Source organism: Hakea prostrata, chromosome 5 (assembly GCF_041222555.1).
Source record: "Hakea prostrata isolate BN-2017 chromosome 5, UWA_Hpros_2, whole genome shotgun sequence".
NCBI classification, from domain to species: Eukaryota; Viridiplantae; Streptophyta; class Magnoliopsida; order Proteales; family Proteaceae; genus Hakea; species Hakea prostrata.
The window spans coordinates 27,867,310-27,889,326 of record NC_142604.1 but is presented as its reverse complement, the minus strand read 5'-3'; the positions used below and the strand labels follow the sequence as shown (position 1 = coordinate 27,889,326).

Below are 22,017 nucleotides of genomic sequence, written 5' to 3'. Positions count from 1 at the left end.
GATATCTTGGATTCCCTCCAACCATTTAAGATATCTCGGGCGACCGATTGGTAATGGGTCCTGCATCCTTCTCGGACAATTTCCATGGTAAGGGGTTAAGTCAACACACTCTCTCACAACCGTTTGGCATAAGTACCGGCGCATGTCAGGGGAAAGCCTAGCCCAATGCAAGTCATCTAGTCGATTATATCAACTCGGTTCCAGATACGTCCATTCCTTGTCCCCGACGATCCTTTCCGGTATCCTTCGCACTAGAGTCGGCGTATCCTATGGCACCGACCAACTCGGACACGGACTCATCAACCCTATTGGTTATCCACATATGGTAAACGGGAAGCTCTCATGTCCTCTCACGGATATAACTCACCGGTCTCGAGCGCCCATGAGCCCAAGTCTAGCCATATGCAACCCTCCAATAAATGGCCCCCACAATGTGATTCCCGTCCTCTCACGGGTTGGTTACCGGTCTTGAGCGCCCGTGAATCCCCATTGCTACCACGGGTCGTTCGGTCTCAATACCCTTCCGAATCGGGTCCGATATAACAGGGTGTATCCTAGCCAAACACCGCTAGACATCCCTAGGTATGACAACCATTGATTCGGGAAAGTGTCGATGGGCAACCCCGGAAACATCCCATACTATTTCCGATAATGTCCAAGGACAGAAGTGTCAAAAGGACACTTCCCAATCCCAAACCAAACTTAAGCAAACACATTCTCGGATCAGTCATGACATACACAACCAGTAGTTCATCATATATAAGAGAATGTAAAAGCAACATCAGATTAAGCGAGAATAAGTAATTCATATAACATAAACAATGAAAAGATGATATAAATAAGTGCTACTGTTCCCACAATAGGAGATCAGAATTAAAATACAATAACAGTAGGTAATCTCATAGTTTCATAAAGTAGAAATCGAGAGAACAAGCAATCTATGTAGTTAAGGAATCAACTGTCCTTACCTGATTATCGCCGAAGATAATCCAAAGATCAAAGAGAGAGACACCAAACATGGCAAATAAACCCCTAACAAGCATAGATACAACATTAGGAAAGATACCTAAAAGATCAGAGAGCAAACGAATCAAATCGAGCGAAAATTGAAGCTACTGACTTCATTGGTCGATTGCCTTGGTCTATCGACCCGGTCGACCAATCAGTCGACCAATCGAGTCGAAGACGGAATAGTGAAAACTGTTTTGGCCATAACTTCTTCGTTTGAAGTCGGATTGATCCGAAATTCGAAGGGGAACTTCCTAGGATGTATTAGAATCATATGGGAAGATAAAATCATCAAGTCATGGTAAAAAGATGGGTTCTTGATTTAACCCAAGAAACTAGGGTTTCAACCTTTATGGCTCTCATGAAAAGGTTATGATCACAGGAAGAAAGGGAATGGTTGCAATCAAGAACATAATAAGAAAATCTTGTTTAGGTTAATAGAAACATTATGGGAAGATAATCATGGTCAAAATATGGGTTCTTGATCTAACCCAAGAAATTAGGGTTTCACCCTTATGGTTCCCATAAAAAGGTTAAGATCACAGGAGGGAGGGAATTGATGATTGGCCAATTACAACAAGAAGAATTAAAGAATATTGAATTTAGATCAACCTCCACATTACCCATGAGGTTTCCCTCACATGGGAGGTTACCAAAAAGGTTCTCGAGATAATCACCCGGTTAGGGTTTCAAAGGATTAGGGTTAGGGTTTTCAAAGATTCCATCTGGGTGGGGTTGAGATCATGATGATGATCATAGATCTCAAGGAACAAGATGAGATCATGGAGTGGATGGTTGCAAGAGTGCATCATCTTCTTCCTGATCTCAGCCAAGAACAGATTAAAGAAAGAAAATCAGAGATGGAGAAGAAATAAAAGAGAGTAGACATACCTTTGATGCGAGAGGAAGAAGATTACTTCAAGTCTTGAGAGAGATAACCAAGGAATGCAAGGGAATTGATTAGATTAGGGTTCTAACTCGTTCCAGAGGCTTAGGAGGCATAGGAGGCGAAGTAATCCCGAGATTTGACTTAAATAGAGGAGACAGGACCAAATTGGTAAATTCAGACACCATTGGTCAATTGGATTGGTCTCTCGGGTCCAGTCGACCAATGAGTCGACCAATCAGTACAGCAAGGTTCAAACAGGGATTCGGAGGGCTATACAAGGTCAAATTGAGTGAGGTTTTCTTCTACGAGTCAATCAAGAAGTCTAGTTTCCAGAAATACCTTTGGATCAAGAATTGGAGTTCATTAGGTTCACCAACTAGGCTCATCTTCTTCGATGCGCAAGCAGGATTTGACAGACATAGTTCAGCAACTTCGAACAGGGATTTGGAAGGTTGTATGGGGTCAAATTGAGTGGGGTTTTCTCCTACAAGTCCATCAAGAAGTCTAGTTTCGGGAAATATATTCAGATTGGGCACAAGAGTTCATTAGGTATTTCAACTAATTCACCCCTCTTCGGTGCGCAGATTCAAAACTAACACTGACAATGCTCTCAAGTGAGGGGCATCATCGACAATGTCCATGGGCTTGGGTTCCGACACCAAATCGTCAACCAAAAGGGTCTACAAGCAACAAGCTAAGATCAAATCAAGGTCCAACTTTAAGGTCAAACATTTAAACTAACCCTTCTTTACCCAAAACAGATAGGGTGACCTGGCTAGGTTTGGGCTGGATTTCACATTCTCCCCCCCTTAAAATAATTTCGTCCTCGAAATTGGGAGAGAACTTGGTTTCAAAAAGGCAGGGGTACTTTCCTATTATCTTGGCTTCCTTTTCCCAAAGTCCACGGAAAACAAATAACAATAAGTCTTTTTGTAAGAAAACAAGGAGTAAATCTGACATGCTTTGAAATCAAATGGAAAGTATGATCATGGCTTCATGAAGATTTCACAAGGATCATGGCGAAGATTAATATGAAGATCATAAAACTTTAAGAATGAAAGGAGATTGTAGAAGAGATGGTTGCAAGGATCAATATGTTACAAGGATGCAACATCTACTTCATAATCTCAATCTCAAAGAATAAACCATAGCAAGAGTAGATCAATACAACACAAGAGAGATTACAATTCTTTGATTGAAGAATAGGGGATGAAAAGCTTGAAGTCTTGAAACAATTAGAAGGAATAACAAACCATGAAGATCACACTTGATTTCTCTTCAAAATCATCATGTGGAGAATTTACAAGGTTATAGAGTGTATGGAGATCCACTCTAGAACAGCAAGGATAGAAGGATCAGTCATGGGAATGATTTAAGATCATCCTCCTATCAAAGGGAAGGTAAGGCACAAGAAGAAATCATGGAGAGAATAGATCAGCTTTGGGGTAAACTTCTACCAAACGAAACTAGGCAATTCGTACAGCAGAGAATAAATTGAACAATGCATATGGTATATATGCATTTAGTACAACAGCAAGGTTAGGAATAGGTGGGATCTCACATACATGGTCTAACCACAAGAAGCCTCTGAATCTTACTCTGGAACTGCTAGATAGAACTTTGGCCTCTCACGAATTTTTGGCTTGTTTTCCTAATCTCACTGTAACAATTTTTCCTACCATTAGTTCTGACCATTCTCCTCTTCTTTTGAACACTAATGGCTCATTTAAATCTGGGAGAAAACTTTTTCATTACCAACTTGCTTGGCAGGGTCACCCCAGCTTCTTGAATGCAGTAGGTGATGCTTGGAAGGGATTTGGTCATACGAATCTCTCTTCCAAGCTGGCTTCCCTCTCAAATTTTCTTAGAGGATGGAATGCTACTCATTTTGGTAATGTTAACAGCTTGTGTGAAAGAATTGAGCTTGAATTATTTGCGATGGAGCATTGCCCCCATCCTAATTGGGACCTGTATCATCAAAAGATGAGCTGGCTACGATGGATTTATGATGCACAAGAAGCATTCTGGTTTAAAAAATCAAGGAACCAGTACATTCAGGATGGGGATAGAAACACACATTTCTACCATCAAGTTGCCAAAGTACTAAGGAAAAAACAAAAAATTGAGTTTATTAAATTTGGTGATGATTTCATTTCTGATCCTGCTAGTATTGCTAACTGCTTTGCTCGTTATATGCAAAACCTGTTTACATCCAGCAACCCAAATATATCTCCCCTCTTTGATATGCTTTTTCCACCGGTACCCTCTCTTATGCAGAATGCTAATTTCTCCTCTTGCCCTTCATTAGAAGAAGTTAAACAGGCAGTCTTCTCCATTGGGGTTTCTAAAGCTCCGGGTTTCGATGGATATCAAGCTTGTTTCTTCCAACACTTCTGGGACCTTCTTCAATCTGACATTGTACAGTTTACTTCAAATTTTTTTGCTAATGCTATGCTCCCCCCTGGTACTAACCACACTCTTTTATGTTTCATTCCAAAATCTGATAAGGCTGTCTCAGTGTCCGAATTTCGGCCTATTAGCCTGTGTAATGTTTCTTATAAAATCATTGCCAAAATTCTAGCCCTCCGAATCAAGCCTTTCCTACATGATTTCATTTCTCCTCTCCAGGGAGCCTTTGTACTTGGGAGACAAATCACTGATAATATCATGTTAGCTCATGAAGTTTTCCACTACATGAAGACCTCTAGGGCTAAACAGGGATTTGTTGCACTCAAGTTGGACATGTCAAAAGCCTACGACAGAGTTGAATGGAGTGTCATCCTAAAGGTCTTAAAATGTCTTGGCTTTGACTCTAAGTTTTGTGAATTGATTAACGGATTAATCTCCACCACTTCTTTTTCCATCAAGCTCAATGGTTCCCCTTACTCATACTTCTCTGGGTCGCGAGGGCTACGTCAAGGTTGCCCTTTGAGCCCATACCAGTCACATCCTCCCTGCCGGTACCCTAACTGGCATACCCGAGAGTGTGATCCATAGCCCGAAGATCAGGTATCGAGTAATCAACCTCCCACATAAACAATAACATAATCATGAACAATAATAATCGATGTGCGAAAGATAAACCATAGATCCAAATAAGGAAAGAATGAATCATATATAAATCAGAGTACTAAATATAATCAGAGTGTCTAAATCAAATAAGTAAAGTGAGGCGAAATCCCACTCTACAACCAGCGGAAATGTAGTTCTAAAAGAGAAGAAACAAAATGAAATCTAATCCCAATAGCAGGTACAATAGGTAACTAAATTGTTCTCAATCTTATAGACAATATCCCTATAAGTATAAATCTCATAAATGGCACAAGGGCGCTTCCACTCTATGGTCGGACTAAGCATCGTACGGAGCATAACCACTCGTGGAATCTTCAGTGTAATTGTCGTAACCGCAATCACTTTCCTGGAGATATGCCTCTTCTCCTTGCGCTTCTTCATACGAGCAATCATGATACTCGAACTCGTAGAGTAGTCTAACAAACATTGTACAAAAAAGGAATGAGTTTCAAAAAAACTCAGTAAGGCAGTTAAATCCATAATAACATAAATGGCAGGATTACAAAACAAACATAAATGCAATATGGTATGAGACAAACAATGAATGTATGAATCTAACTCTATGTATGCTGGTCTCTAATGGCAGACATGCTTTAAGTCATAGCACCGTTCTTCTTTAGGAAAGTCTCATTCACTCATCATCAGTTGGTAATGGGTCCTTCATCCCTCAGGATATTCCATGGCTGGGGTATAGGTCACCACTCTCTCACATCACCATTGGTCTAAGTACCGGCGCATGTCAGGGTTAAAGCCTAGCCAAATGCAAGTCTTCTACTCAGCTACATCAAGTCGATCCGGATACGTCCATTCCTCGCCCCTGGCGATCCTTTTCGGTATCCTTCACACTAGAGTCCTCATAGTCCCTGACTACGGACTCATCAACCCTATTGGTTATCCACATATGGTAAACGGGAAGCTCTCATGTCCTCTCACGGGTTGGTTACCGGTCTTAAGCCCCCGTGAGCCCAAGTCTAACCATATGCAACCCTACCAATAAATGGTCCCCACAATGTGATTCCTGTCCTCTCACGGGTTGGTTACCGGTCTTGAGCGCCCATGAATCCCCATTGCTACCACGGGTCGTTCGGTCTCAATACCCCTCCGATTAGGGTCTAACATAACGGGACATCCTAGCCAAACACTACTAGACAGTCCTAAATATGTCATCCAACAGTTTAGGAAGGTGTCCAAAGGGCATCTCCGGAAACATCCCATAATATTCCCGTAGTAGTCCTATGACAGAAATGTCAAAAGGAACACCTCTCCTTTCCAAACCATACTTAAGCATACACAAGCATCAATCCATAACATCACATATATGGTAACTTCATATATGGAAAGAAATCAATAATTACATTCAACTTGTGTATAACTGGTAAGTAAATCATACATGAGTCAATTTAATATAAACAAGTAATGCTACTAATATCAAGACAGTACCACAGTAGTATAACATTATAAGAATCTAATTAAAGAAATAAATTAACAAGATTCAAATATAGAAACTAAGATATGCAATTTATGTTGTTAAGGAAGTAACCATCCTTACCTTTTATAACTTGCAAAGGAATCTTAAGAAATCAAGTAAGATCTTGACAAACCTGAGAAGAAGGTCCTAAACAAGTGTATACAATACATTAGGAAAGATCCCTAACAGAAAAGATATCAAAATATCCAAAACAGACCAAATCTGGAGTTGCTGTACTCATTGGTCGATTGGATTGGTCTACTGTCCCAGTCGACCAATCAGTCGACCAATGGAGATAGTGGCCTACAAAATCAGAGTTTTAAGAATAAAGAACCGAATTTGGTGGTTCAAAAGGGTACTAAACAAGGGGTAAACTACATTGGTAGTATCCTAACATAAAGAGGACCTCAAAACACTAATCGAATCAAGTTTTCAAGTTACAAATTAGGAAACAACAAGTTACCATAATTAGATTAATCATGGTTCTTGAAGAATTCAAGATACAAATCATAGACAAGAACAATAGGAGAATGAATCATTGATTTTGATAAAGATATCATGGAAGGCATACTTAGATCTTCAAGAAAATAGATCTAAGAACATGAATCTAAATAAGGAAACAAAACTTACCATAGATGTATCAGTCATGATTCTTGAAGAAAGCATGGTATGATAGAGGAGAAACAACTAGAGATTGATAGATCATGGATTATGTAAAGAAAACACAGCGATTGACTACTAATATGATCAATATAATAGATCTAAGAACATCAGAATTTAAATCAAAGATAAACGAAGACGAGATCATGATTCCTTCAAAAGCTTGCAATGATCATGATTACGGACATTGCTTTAGCCTTTAATCCTTAGGAAGATCATGAGAGATAAGTTCAGAGATGTTTGCAACAGAGAATGCAGCATCTCCTCTACTGTCTCAACTCAAAAAGGAAAGAAAACAAGGATGAAGAAGAAGAAGAGAGTGTAAACATACCTTTTTGTGTAAGAACACGAGTTTTGACGAAGATCCGTCAAGATAAACACCAAGGACGCAAGGGAGATGACTTGCAGAGGTCTTTGGTTCGTTCCAAAGAGTTTGGAGGCAGAAAATATGAAGTAGACTCGAGATTGGACTTAAATAGAGCAAGCAAGACCTAATTACCAAAGACAGAACCCATTGGTCGAGTGGATTGGTCGACTGGTCTAGTCGACCAATTTCAGCAAGTTCAAAACAGGGAATTGAAGGCTCAGATCAAATCCAAACCTAAAGGGGTTTTGCACACACACCAAGTGACTTACCTAATAGGTAGAAATGCCTTCAAACCATGATAGAGAACACTCAAAGTCCGTCAACTAATCCGATCTTCATCAAGATTCAGTTTCCATAAATAGCACATTGTCATCAACACTCATGGATTCAAAGCCAGACACCAAGTCCTCCACTGGGATGGCCCAAAGCTGACTTCTTGCTTTACTTCGGGTCACTGGACCTACAAATAACAAAGTTTCCGTGTCAAGGTTAGGGCTGGGTTTCACAATACCTTTTTCTCCTCATTATGGAAACTCTGTTCAGACTTCTTGAGGCATTTAAATCTGAAAATGCTTTTAAGGGTATAAAAATTGCCAGATCTGCCCCTAAAATTACTCATCTCTTTTTTGTTGATGATATTTTTATTTTTTGTCGTGCTTCTTTAGATGATATCTGTGTAATCAAGACTGTGCTAGACATGTTTGGGACTATGACAGGACAGATGATTAATATGGAGAAGAGTGAAGCTTACTTCAGCAAGAATACTCTTCCTCCTACAAAGGAAAAAATCCTCAATATTCTAGGTATGAAGGAGATGAGTAAGTCTTCCTCTTATTTGGGTAGTTCTTTATTCCCTGGAAGGAAAAAATCTAATAGTTTGTGCCTAGTCTTGCTTAAGATGAACTCTAAATTAGCAAGTTGGAAGGCTCATTCACTTTCTTATGCGGGGAGATCTGTATTGATCTAATCCGTGCTACAAGCGGTGCCTATTTATCATATGCAATACATGTTATTCCCCAAGAAGGTCTGCAGGTCCATGGATTCGATATGCCAGAGGTTCTGGCTAGGTAAATTTGATAAAGGTAAAAATTTCTCCCTCATTTCTTGGGACAGATGTTGTTTACCTAAGGATTTGGGAGGACTGGGATTTAAGAGGTTGGAGCTTATGAATAGAGCCCTTCTCATCAAACAGGGGTGGAGACTTTTAACTGAAAGGTCCAATATCTGGGCACAATGCTTTAAAGCAAAGTATTTCCCCCAAACCTCCCTTTTTGATCCCAGGGTACAAAACAAAGCTGGATCAGTTGTATGGAATAGCATACGTTCTGTACTTTGTTCTTTAAGGAACTTGGTGGCTAGGAAAGTGGGAATGGGGAATGATACCTCATTTTGGTTTGACCCATGGGTGTTAACTACTCCTGACAAAGGAGTAGGTGAGTTTAATATGCTGTTTGCTTCTCGTGAATCAACTCTAGCAGAAATTGTGCGAGTGAGAGATCGTTTTGCTTATGAAATCTCAATGACATTTTGTTCTATTTCATCCTCTGCAATTAACAATATTGTGTTGACATCTGAACCTGACTCTTGGCAATTAAGTTTTTCTTCTGTTCCGCGCCTGACTACTAAATTGGCTTATCATCAATTGTTGTTAACCTCTATCGATTTTGCACATTTGAACAGGTATAAAAGATGGTGGTCCTTTTTATGGAAACTCAAAATCCCTCCGAAATTTATTATTATTTTTTGGCGTCTGTTTCATGCAGGAATCCCAGTTAATGCGGTTCTCGCCAATTGGATTCCGAATTCAGATTGCTGTGTGCTTTGTGGTGGAGGCAACGAATCAAGTTGGCATCTCTTTTTCGCTTGTGAATGGACACGAAGAATTTGGGCGACAGGACCACTAGGGTTAATTACGGATCGGTTACCTTTCTCTAGCATTAAAGATTTTTGTGTGGATTTATTCTATAACTCACATAATGCTAGACCAACCTTAAGGTGGATCTTTTCCATACTAATTATAATTTGTTATAGTATTTGGCGGATGCGTAATGTTGTCATGTTCAGAAATGAACAACCAAACCCCCTTAAGGTAATAAATTATATTAACTATTGGCGATCTGCGTTATAGCTTAATCCGCCGGAATGGCAGAATGTTCCAGCTTCCACATATAGGAGTACAGAAAATATGGATACTCTTTATCTAATTCTTCAGAGAAACATACCACAAGGACTTACGGTAATCTTTTGTGCAGGTGCAAAACATCCTCTTGCTCAAGAGGTTGGGTACTGTTGGGGTGTGGTGCATCACGGCCAATTGATCTACTGCTGGAGTTGTGAATTCTATGGTGGCACAATTATTAACGCAGTTGTCAAAGGAATAATGCGTGGAATGAAAAATGCACAACAAAATGCTATTCAAATTGATTCTATATGGGTCAACCTGGAGCAAATCAAGGAATATTTACCAATCCCTCACAAAACTTGGCCGATTGAGTCAATTCCAGACCTCATTTCCGTAGTATCTAATCCAAACAACCCCCAATTGAAATGCCTGAATATTGTAAAATCTTAAATATAGGTAGCAGGATTGCATTACAATCAATAGGTTGTAGAAAACCCAGAATCTGGGATAACTTATCCCACCTATCTCAGGTCCAATTTATGTTTTTCTTTCTTGTATTAACAAAAAAAAAAAAAAAAAACGTTCTTCAAGCCACCAGATTTCGCCCAAAACACAGCATCTCTGAGAGCCAACGCCTCTCCAGCGAGAATAGAGGAAGGAACCGAAGGCACTGAAACTGCGAGAAGGCAAGATCCGGTGGAGTCTCTCATCACGAACCCTAATCCAGCAAGTTTTTCTTCAGCCGAGAGGGAGAAATCGACATTGATCTTGTGCGGAGCCGAGAGGGAGAAATCCTCATTGAGTTCAATCCGGCATTGTATAAGCTTGTAAAAAATTACAAGTATTATGATCATGATTCTGCAACCGCTCTCTTTGCAACCGAAGAGGCATCTCTGCAACCGAATAGGTCTCTCTCAAGCCCTAAAACTCTCTGCAACCTGCAACCGATCAAGGGTAAATTGAAGCCGTGTGTGTGCAACCAACTTCAGGTTAGTAAAAGCGGTTGGTCTTCTTCATCTTTTCCCTCTCCGGTGACACAATATACGTGCCGAACAGTTGCGGTGGTTAATCTCTTCTCAATCAATCTTCTCCGTCTCGTCGTTTCCTGGTGGTGAGATTGTGAGAAACAGAGCAGTTATAAGGGTATTTTCTCCTTGTTTCGATTCTTTTATTTTCATATATTTCTCCCTGTTTCATATTTCTCGTAGTGTCAGTTATCCTGAATTTCCTTGCCATGTAAATGGCAATTTGTAGTCTTGTTTTTGTTTTCTCATGGATGACTATTTATAGTTAAATCGGCATTTCTTTATGTATATATCTGGCAAGAAATCCTCAATGGAGAATATCCCAATGTCAACTCCTATTTTCCTCTTCATTTCAATATAGGTTTATTAGGAGTTTGGCTTCTGTGATATGGGTTCTTGCTGGTCCTTCATGTCAGTTGCAGGCGTTATGGTATTAACAATATTATGATTAATGTCCTGTAGGGGAACAAAACTTCAAAGTGGTGTAACTCTTGAATCCTCAACACATTAAGATAGTTTAGTAAGATGATTAACAAGGTCTTTGAATAGTTGCAAACCGTATCAGTTAACCAATGAACAATTCCCACTGAGATTTGGTTCAATCGAAGAAAGTGTCTGTAGCGTTATGTTTCTGTGGAGTTTTTGCTTATATGTCAATTTATTGGTTTCAGAGGTTGAATGGCTGGATACAAGTCCAATTTTATTTGCACATATGTTTTTGGAGATGTATTCAGCTATGAACCCATCATAGATTCTTTGTTTTGAGCCACCCAGTAATCAGCAGACTGCCACCCTTCTTTTTGCCAGCTCTTACATATGGCAATAACAAAGAATCTAAGGAAAAATATCACCAAATTCTCAAACACTGCAGCCTTTTCACAATACAACCTGGTTGTGGGATCAAAACTTGGAAACAGCCTTTTCTGCAAAGCAGGGGGCAGAGGTGCATGCACTTGCCCATAGCACTCCTGCAAAAGCAAGAGCTTCATGCACTGGGATGCTCAATTTTATTTTATTATTATTATTATTTTTTTGCATCCTACTAGACCCAAAACCTAAATTAGTAACTCAATATAGACCCTTTACCAAAATAAACCCAATCTAACCCGAATGTTCTAAAAAACTGAAAATAAAACAAAATAAACAAATAAAAATGGATGCTAACTAAAAGGTGAGTGACCAAAACATTAAGACAATATTTACCAAAAGAAACTCTTCCTAGACAAAATTAACAGCTAACAAGACCAGCAAAATCTTCAATAATTTAATTCCATATACCTTCCTTCAATGTAAGGTTGGATCAAGAATGACGTAACCCCAAGCAGAGTTTCATACAAAGCCAATGAGGATGATAAATTATAGATCTAACACTTAACCATAACACTAATTATAAACAAGGTTTAATAAACCAACTGCTCAGAGAGGGTTTGCTGTGATTGCTAGAAACAGAAGAAAAGAAGGCCTGGAACAGGAAGAAAGTGAAGAAAAGTATGAGGAGAATAAGATGGATAAATTAGGAGGTGAAGGAGGTAAGCACAGCTCTTGGTAGCATCATTTAACAAACTTCAACCTTTTATAAAGAAAAAGAAAAGCTATCCCGAATTGAAATTGAAACACTATTTTGGGACTCAACTAATTAAAATTATTCAGAGGCACCTAGTAGGGGGTCTGATTTAGAGTCTTGGAATGGTATGACAAGGCTACAACTTGTATCAAGTAAGTGGTTGGTATACTGTGTATATGGTTTGAATATGAGAAGTTTCTAATGGTCAGATTGGGAAAATTCAGGTTAGGAATTAGTGTTAGTTGGGAAAGCAGTATTCAGAACTCAAGTTATGATTGCTTCAAATGTTAGAATTGCAGTTGATTTGGAATACTAGTGTCACGATATGATTGCTTCCATTATGTTTGTACCATATCAACCTATGAAAGTATTGATCATAACTAGCATTGCATCGTATTTGTTTACTTTTGGCACTCAATTATGATTTTACCAGATGGACTCTCAAAATGCATCCCAGTCAAGAGGGAAAGACATTGCCTCATGGCCTATAGAGGTGTCTTTCTCTCTCTATAGGAGTTTTTCTTACAAATCCATGGTAGTGGGAGGGCAGGAGACAACGTCTCAACTCTCAAGAAAGAGCATTGGTTGGCCATTAGTACACAAATCTATGAAAGGTATTGGTCCAATTATGATTGGGAACAATGCCGCAATCATTTTAGGATTTGGAAAAGTAGGTTGCGTGCACTTTCTGACTTGCAAAAACAAAGTGGACTAGGATGAAATGCAACTGATTTGAGATTCGATGCTGCCCCCCATTTCTAGAGTGAAGTGAAGGTAACTACTAATGTTCACAAACCATCAGTTTATAGTTTACAATACTTTATAGTTGCTTATAAGTTGAAAATTAAAATTTGAAATTGTGGGAAGGACCATTCAGTGCGTCCCATTCACTTAGAGGTTGCTACAGCCCTAGGTAATGAGATTGCAATTGGCATTGAAGCTCCAACTCCTAGAGATTCCTTGAATGATTCACAAATGAATTCACCTGAAGCCTATGAGTTCAACATCCAATCGGATGCGAATGAGATTGGCAACTCGAGTTTTTAGCCTAAGGCTAATACACCTGACATATCGTGTACCCAATCTACACCACATGGAAGTACTCGATCTCAAGGTAGGCCAAGAGGTGATGACCAGTCTGAACAGTCAAAGAAGAAGAAGAAAGGAATTGATAAAGTAGCGAGTCCCTTGAAGATATCTCTGTTGCTTTGAAAGACATAGCGAAGCACTGTCATGAGAAGGCTCTTGAGAAGGTTAAGGACAAGGATGAACTTCTATGTGAGGCAATTAATGCAGTCACAGAGCTTGACTTGGAGACTCGATTGCTTGCAAAAGATGTCTTTCATGTGATTCAGGTTGAATCAACCCACAGAATCAAGGTAACCAAACAATTTTTCAAGTGATTCAGGTTGAATCCACCCACATAATTAGGGTAACCAAACAATTTTTCAGACATATTCACTTTTAGAATCACAGTATCCAAATGATTTTTCAAATAGATTCACTTGTCAGAATTAGGGTAACCAAACAAATTTTTTTTTACGAATATGATTCTACAGAACCTAATTCCACAGACTCATGATTCCCTAGAAACATGATTCTGAAGCCGATTCCGGGGATTGCGGAACCAAACGCAACCTTAGCGGTTCACCTCTTCTCCAATTTCTCCGTGTCGGCCTCTCTTGGTGGTGGGATTGTGAGAAGCACAGCAGTTAAGGTCAGCTAAATAAATCTCATAATTTCTTGTCTAAAAGGGTTGTGTGTGTTTCTGTCTCTTCCGCGAAATTCGTCAAATGGGTTTTTGTCTCCTCACTGGGATTCTTCTGTTTTTTTTTTTTTTTATATTTCCCCCATTTTCTCAGTTTCATAGCAATGACGAAACTTTCTACCTGCCCCAAAGGGGTTATGGGAAACTTAGGGGTTGTATGGCAACGATTCTGTGCCAAAATTCCCAATTCAGTACAGAATCCAGTTTTTATACTTCTGTGCTGAAGTGGGCAAATTTGGCACAGAATCGTTGCCACAATCTTGTATGGTTGGATACAGATGAACACGTTTCTCTAGCCCATCTTGGCACAAAATCTTGTATGGTATGTACGACTTCTGTGCCAAAATGGGAACATTTTTTTAATAAAATATTTAAAAAGATAAATAAAAAAAATTAAAAATACGTAAATATGCTTGTTCAATTCATACATAGGTGCTCACATAAAATCAAGTGAGATTATAATGTTTTCAAGTGATTAGTGGGAGTCTCGCTCTTGTTGCCAATTCATGTGCAATTTTCTTCCTTTGCTCTTCCAATTGTCTTGCTTCATTTTGAGTGTTTTTAAGGGGGAATATAAGGTCCGATATTACTTCTTCCGGTATCCAATGCGGGTTTCCGTACTCTTGAAACTTTTTATTGGCAACTTGCTCATCGCTAATGAAGTTATGAATAGCACAACAAGCAATGACAATTCTGGCTTGAGTACGTAATGTAAACCCGTGATACATTTTACCAAAATTATAACTTGCTCTTTAAGTTGTGTTGTATTAAAACAAATTGCCACCCTCTTCTTGTTGGGAATTAAGACTATTTTGCTCACTTATACATCTGTGTCATGTAAGAATGACTGAAATACATCAAATTGCATTTTTGGTGTTCCTCTACTTTTGCTTCCTTACATCATAAGATATAAAATTCTGAAATGGTTGTTTAGATTGGAAATCAGAACCAATATGAGTTATACATATACATGCCCATTTTGTTTGAGTGAGTTTGAAACAAGAACGTTAGGTGCCTAGCATCTCATATTAGCATTTTGGCACTAATTGTATGTTTGTGCAGATATTACACCCAAAGCTTCAATTTTAACATTGTAACAGAATATCAGCAAAACTAGATGTGTTCAACCTCTCAAAAGGGAAAAAAAGAAACCTGTACGGCTATGAATAATTTAACAAAGAGGAAAGAACAAGCAACACGGTGGTCTTTTTTCTTTTTGTTCAAGAGCAAAACTGATGGCACACTATGAAGTGATGTTCAAGCTAATGCAATTGTGCTAGCATCAGTTGCTAACAATGTTAAATTAAGAGTTGAGAACCATTTCTGGTTTTTCAAAACAATTTGAAGCTGCTAAGAGAAGAGAAGAAATATGAAGAGAAAAAAAAAAGACCCCAAAAAGAAGCAGTTTCAATTTTTAATTTGCATCAGCTGTAAGAAATATTTCAGTCACACCTACCTCTTCTCTATAACCATTGATACAATGACTTCCTGGTCACCTTCAGCCTTTGTAAAACTTCAGGTCTTCTGGCCAAGGGTTCCAAGTCAATAGGCAGCTTCTCGTTCATGTCTAGGTTGCAAGGGCCTCCAAGATCATTTCTAGTAAATGGATTTCTTGGTTGTTCCAGGATGACATCTAAGCCCAGTTCATCTTGCAGAAGCTTGACCACTGCACTCTGCACCTCAAAAACATAGTTTTCGAGACCTGTAGCTTTTCCCTTGTTTCCCAGAATGAGGATCATGTCATCTTTGATTGGATTTCCTACAACCAAACAAACTGTGATAAAGGAAAAAACAGAGTGTATAATAGTTACAAAATCATCAACCTCAGAGGATAAATTGCACTTAATCTCTTCAAATGAATATGATAAAGGATTATAGTTTGTCTCGATACTAAGCCCATGATTCAGATTATCATGACAAAATCAGCCAACATGTGCCAAAGGAAAAAACAGAGTGTATAATAGTTACAAAATCATCAACCTCAGAGGATAAATTGCATAGAAGCCATTAATCTCTTCAAAGGAATATGACAAAGGATCATAGTTTGTCTCGATACTAAGCCCATGATTCAGATTCTCATGACAAAATCAGCCAACATGTGCCAAAGAGATGGGGTCTCTTTCCATTCGAAGTTTAGTACGTTCTGCTTTTCTGTTTTATAATGGCTCTATATTTAGAAATAGCTTGAACAAATCTGAAATGCTTGACAACAGGTGTACATTTCATGAAATGCCTTGCTACTCACACATCACATTCACTTAGTCACCCACATTCAAAGCAGGGAAAGGGCTACTGACCAAGCTCTACAGCCGGAACCAACCTCTCCTACTCTTCCCCTTCGACTACATTTTCTTCCTTTCCTTTTGGTTCCTTATTTTTCTCTACTTTATTCTTTTCTTTTTGTAGTTGTGGTTGAGATTATATGGATCTCAACCAAACACACTTGCACCACGATCACACCCCTTTACCTCTGCCGTCCCCCCCCCCCCAAAAAAAAAAAAAAAAAAAAGAGAATGCCAGCACACATATCTGCAGCAACATACAAATCTACACTCTTTACATAATCAAATACACACACCAACAACACCAGGGGACTGGGAGTGGCTGCAGCCACTATAGCAGAGGCAAGGGTTGCTGGCCAAGACTTCTCTAGGCCTGGAGCAGCCACTGTTACTACTTCAAATCCCTCTTTCTCTTCTTAAGTTGCCTGCTTCTTTCATTAATTTTCCTCTTTTTTGGGAGAATATTTTCCCTCTTTTTACTCATACTTGATTTATCACAGGTTTCATCTTAGAAACAGCAAATCCCCAAGCAAAGTATAAATAAAACCCTGATGTGAAAATAACATGATATTGTAGGCAAAGAGAGACCACACACAAAAAAAAAAAAAAAAAAAAAAAACCTGAGTCTGAAACTCTAAATTCACTAGAAGAACTTTTGATCAATTAGCCGAACTATGATTACATGAAGATAACAAGAGCCAAATTTTTTTTGTTAATGATCACAATCATACAATCATGCTTTACCAGCCTTTTGTATTCTTCAGAATCAATAGGGAAACTAAAAAAGATAGGAAATTCAAAAAAAAGCAGTGGAGAATCTGAAGGATGACATTCTTTAGAATCAATAGGGAAACATTCTCATCCTCTCTCCAAAGAGAGAGAAAATTTAGATCAATCAACCGAAGATTACATGAAGATAACAGGAGTGAATAAAAAGCAATGTTAACGATCATAATCATGCTTTAGACCGCATGTGGATGATACAAAAGCAAACCGGGAGCTTCTTATGTTTGTGCAGATATTACACCCAAAGCTTCAATTTCAACATTGTAACAGAATATCAGCAAAACTAGATGTGTTCAACCTCTCAAAAGGGAAAAAAAGAAACCTGTACGGCTATGAATAATTTAACAAAGAGGAAAGAACAAGCAACACGGTGGTCTTTTTTCTTTTTGTTCAAGAGCAAAACTGGTGGAAGTAGCTATAAGCTTGCACTTGGGAGAGTCACCTCTACAATAAGACAGCACATAGATATAGGTTTGAAACTGTTTGCAGTGAGTTAGTAGTAATTGTTAAGGTTGATATTCTTACATTAGGTTTTTATGCTTATCTTAATTTTTTGGTGTACACAATACTTTATTAATGTGATATGGTTTAAGCATGAATGTTTGTTTCTTGAAGTATTTTGTAATTTATGCACTTGATTATCGGTGACACTGGAGCATAATTGTAACAATCAAAGAACCAAAGTAGATATGAAGATTTAAGTTCTTGTACATAACAACAGATTTTGGTTCCTCATCCTCCTCTACTCAGGGAGAGCTAATCAATTCAAGGTGGTACAGGAACAGGACCTCTTGTTAGGCATATAATTCCCAATTCCAGTTCAATGTAAAATGTTAAAAAAAATGCCAACTATCAAAATGAATGAGCCAAGTTTGTGGGTTAGTGATTTTGAGGATGGCTTGGTATTTCCAGGGTGGTAGCAATGGAAGACTAATGTTGGTTAGGCATGGTGTCTACTACATTTTTTAGGTGGTGGGTAGGTGGTATGTTAGGGTAATGTGGAATCATAAATAAGATGGGTAATGAAATAAGAGGGGTAAGGTATTTTTATTTGTTTATGATGTTTCAAGTTAACACTGTTAGATTAGGGTAGGGTTTATATATTCACAACAGGAGTGGGACATTATATTAGACTATCTAAAGTGGGTGGGGCATGATATATTCCCAAATGAAAATGGTACTGGGACCTTATTTTCTTTTAAAAGCAAGGACCTAATAACCAGATTCTGAAAGGTTTGGAATTACTTGTGAGATCATGGGTGATGATTGCTGGAGTTCATTTTGGTTTTGATTTGATTTCACTTCCTTTACCTTGCAAGTAGACCAACCAATGCAATTCAAAATGGTGTCTTCGTTAGAATATCCATTTGAGGGCCATCTCTATCAGTTCTTCCATGGCTTATGTATGAACATTCAACCAACATTTCCAGAAAAAGAGAAGGCCACTGGATGAACTAATTCTAGTTCTCTGCTGTTCAGTTGTTTTTAAGTCAAGTTTGTTAGATTTCTTTCTGTAAACTAGGCAGACCTTGGGTTTGGGCCTGAGCATTTACATTGTTGTTTTTCATCTCATTATCCCTTGTAGGTGTTCTGCCTTGTCTCTCAAGTGATTCAGGAACTATATTACGTACTCAAGACAAAATTGTCATTGCTTGTTGGGCTATTCATAACTACATCTGCGACGAGCAAGTTGTTGACAAAAAGTTTTTAGAGTACAAAGACCCGCATTGGATACTTGAATAAGTCATATGGGACCCGTATGTTCCCCGTGAAAACACCCAAAATGAAGCAAGACAAGGCATATCGGATCCTTATGGTCCCAAGGATTGTATTTTGTTCTTTGGGTTCAGGTGTCCATAAGAATAGCTTCTGGGTTCTTTAGCTATTCGTTAGGAAGCTGTTCTATTCTAAAATTATATTAGCTACCTATCTTGGGGGCTATCCTAGTTGTGAATTGGTTCAGAAGAGTTAATTAAATTGTTTGAGTTATTCAAAAGATTTTAATACATTCTTATCTAGTAGTTGAAGCAATTTAGAATTCTATTTCTGTTTTCCCATGAAGCAGGTAACTGGGTAAGTACCGATGTTGTGAATAAATTGTGTTGAATATCTCTCGGTTTTGCATCCACTCCAAAAGAGAAAAGCTCATCCAGTCATAGGACACAAGGAACATAGAAGGCACTTTAGCAGTAAGGATGGTATCCATCTAGCAAGCACAAGCCAGTACTGTTGGATGAATCCCTTGAATTATCTACTAGTTGTCTGGAAAAAAGCTGCCCCGACCTCCTGCCCTTTGATGAGTGATAAATGACAGAAGAACACCTAACATAAGGATGCCTTCTTCCTGACACTGTTCTTCCCCTCTTTTTTTCACCAACCTGTTTTCTCCTTTCTTAACTGTGAGTATTTCTTCTCCTTTCTTTGATATTATTCTTCAGTTTCAGCAAGGTGTTACTGTACAGAAACCACAGAGCTGCTGTTGAGAGTAGTACAGTTTGCTTCCCAGTTAAAGGTACTGGTGATTTGCCTATTCCATTTCCATGGTCCTGTATGTTATGTTCAACCATGTGATTTGATTTGTTGAAAATTTACCTTTAGAAAATAAAAAACAATTAGATTACAATGATGGAAAACAATTGGGTCCTATCCTATAATTAGCTGTAGAATGTGTTATATTGAATGCTTAAGCCTCAAAGTCTCCGACTCTATAATCTTGTCATATTGCAGGTTCCACACAGATGTTGAAGTAATCAGTTGGTGAAATGAAAATGTGGATATTGTTCCGCTGAACATTATTTTCTTACAGATGTAGATAAATATTGTCAATGGTTCCTGAAATCAAAATTTTCTCTGTTATCTTTGTAACTCTCTCATATGCTCATGCCTGTTTCTGATGAAGGATTCAGAACTTTACTGTTCAGCTGTTGTTTTATGTTTGGGATAATTACTATTGCCCCCTTATACTTTGGTGTTATTACTAATCAAACCCCATTCTTTGTGAAATTACTATTGCCACCCTCACTTCTAAAGGTGTTAAGTGACTGTTAACATCAAATATGAAATGTCTATTTTGCCCTTAAAATTAAGAAGTAAAAAAATATGGCATTACCCTCATTTATAGAAACTATATTGCATGTCAATTATATCCTTAAAATCTTATATTTTAGAATTAGTTTTGGATTTGGTGGGACCATATACTTATGATTGTTGAAACTTTCACATTCCACTTAAATTTTTCATAATCACCATGATGGAAGTTTTACAAACAAATTAGCATATAAGATCTAATTGATAGAAAATTTGGTAACATACATAATGGTCAGCATATATTAGGTGATTTTCAATTTTCAGCTTTGAATTAAATTTGATATTTCTTAATATTTTAGTTTTTATTTAATTACATATTTCCTTTATTTGGTGATTTATTTTTAGAGAAAAAAAAATCACATCTTTCCTTTATTTGGTGGTTTCTTTTTAAAAAAGAAAAGTGAAATTAAAGTTAATTTTTTCCTATTAAGGGTAGTATTATAACTTGAAAAAAGAGCAAATAAGTTAAAAGATAATTCCAGGGTTATTTTTGAGATTTTGGAAAAATATATAGATGCCACATCATCAGTAAACTGATAGAGCTTAACGGTAAGGGGGCATTAGTAATTGTTGACAAAGTTAAAGGTTGGAATAGTAATTTTAAAAAGTACAGGGGATAAAGTAGTAATAAAATCAAAGTACAAGGGGGCAACAGTAATTATCCCTTTATATTTTTATTTTTTAGTTGATGTGTTGGCAAACGTTTTACGAGGTTTGCTTCCGGTAACTTTCGATATTTTTTCCTGATTAGTGACAGAAGGAAATCAAAACCCCAGTTATGTACATTTTGAGCCCTTCTGTTCCCTCTCTTTGCTGCTTTGATTCTTGTTTTTATGGGACATATCTGGGATCCAGACTCTTACTTTTTTCTCCGACTCATGGAATGTAGGGGGAATGTTGAGAACCAGGGACAGAACAGAGGATTTCAAGGATACTGTGCAAGCTGTAGCTCTTTCTCTAGGATATGATGAGGTTTGTTTGTACTCCCACCCACCCAACCCCAGCCCCTGTTGCAGGTGTGCCTGTTGAAAAACTTCTAATGGGATTGTAAATTTGTAACTGATATCTATTCTAGAGCACCTGTCCTTATTCCTCTTCCCAAGAAAGGGAAAAAGAAAAAGGCTTTAAGATCTATTTCTGATGACATGTGCCTTCTCTTGGTCCATTTTGGTTTCTTCCCCCATTCTAATATCTGTTGAGTGCGATATATTTTTGACAGTCCAAAACTGCAGCCATATTGGCATCTTTCATTTTGCCAAAACCTCGGCAACGGTCGCCTTTTATGAAAGCTGCATTGAAAACTGTATGTACACCATCTTCTCTTGCTCTTATGGTTTGTCTATGAATTATTAGAGAATCATGGTCCAGAGTTCCATTGTCATTAAAGATGGTTTCTAGGTAGTGATGCTGATGCATGGGATGATCATATTTATTATTTACTTCCTTTGTTTTGCAAGCTGGAAAGCATCAAAAGTTTGGAGCAGTTTATTTTTAAACATCGAAAGGATTATACTGATCTGCAGCGCACTACTGAACACGAAAGAGACAGCATTGAGCATGAAGTGAGTTGACTGAATATGCCGCTGTTGTTCTTGTGAATCTTGTGGTTGAATTTTTACTTGTATCTGGACATCTCCACTGCAGAAGCTCCCATAAGCTCATTTTATTTCAGATCTTTCAGGCTGAATTGACGGCTGCTTATTTTGCAATAAAACAACTTATCTAATAAATTCTTTCTATACAGGTAAGTGTTTTTATAAAAGCATGCAAAGAACAAATAGATATTCTTAAAAATAAGATAAATGATGAAAATGAGAATATAAACTCGAGGGCATGGCTCGGGCTTCGTGGTGGTAATTCCAGTGCTGATATTGTAGCCCACAAACATGGAGTGGTAAGATTTCTGCTGCCTTTAGCTC

At 38.1% G+C, this 22,017-nt stretch overlaps 1 protein-coding gene across 5 annotated transcripts in view; it reads left to right on the top strand.

Moving 5' to 3' along the window:
* The first annotated feature begins 10,078 nt into the window (after positions 1 to 10,078).
* SYP81 (syntaxin of plants 81) overlaps positions 10,079 to 22,017 on the top strand; it is a 31,361-nt gene continuing 19,422 nt past the window's right edge. Inside the window, exons 1-6 of one of the 5 annotated variants that reach the window (XM_089155519.1) lie at positions 10,079 to 10,729; positions 19,456 to 19,523; positions 20,988 to 21,070; positions 21,318 to 21,401; positions 21,556 to 21,660; positions 21,843 to 21,992. In XM_089155519.1, the coding sequence (XP_089011645.1) occupies positions 20,993 to 21,070; positions 21,318 to 21,401; positions 21,556 to 21,660; positions 21,843 to 21,992 (417 nt within the window). In that variant the 5' untranslated portion in view covers positions 10,079 to 10,729; positions 19,456 to 19,523; positions 20,988 to 20,992. Of the gene's footprint in view, positions 14,646 to 19,449; positions 19,524 to 20,987; positions 21,071 to 21,317; positions 21,402 to 21,555; positions 21,661 to 21,842; positions 21,993 to 22,017 lie in introns of all 5 variants that reach the window. The other 4 variants (XM_089155518.1, XM_089155516.1, XM_089155515.1 and 1 more) reach the window with 4 other exon arrangements.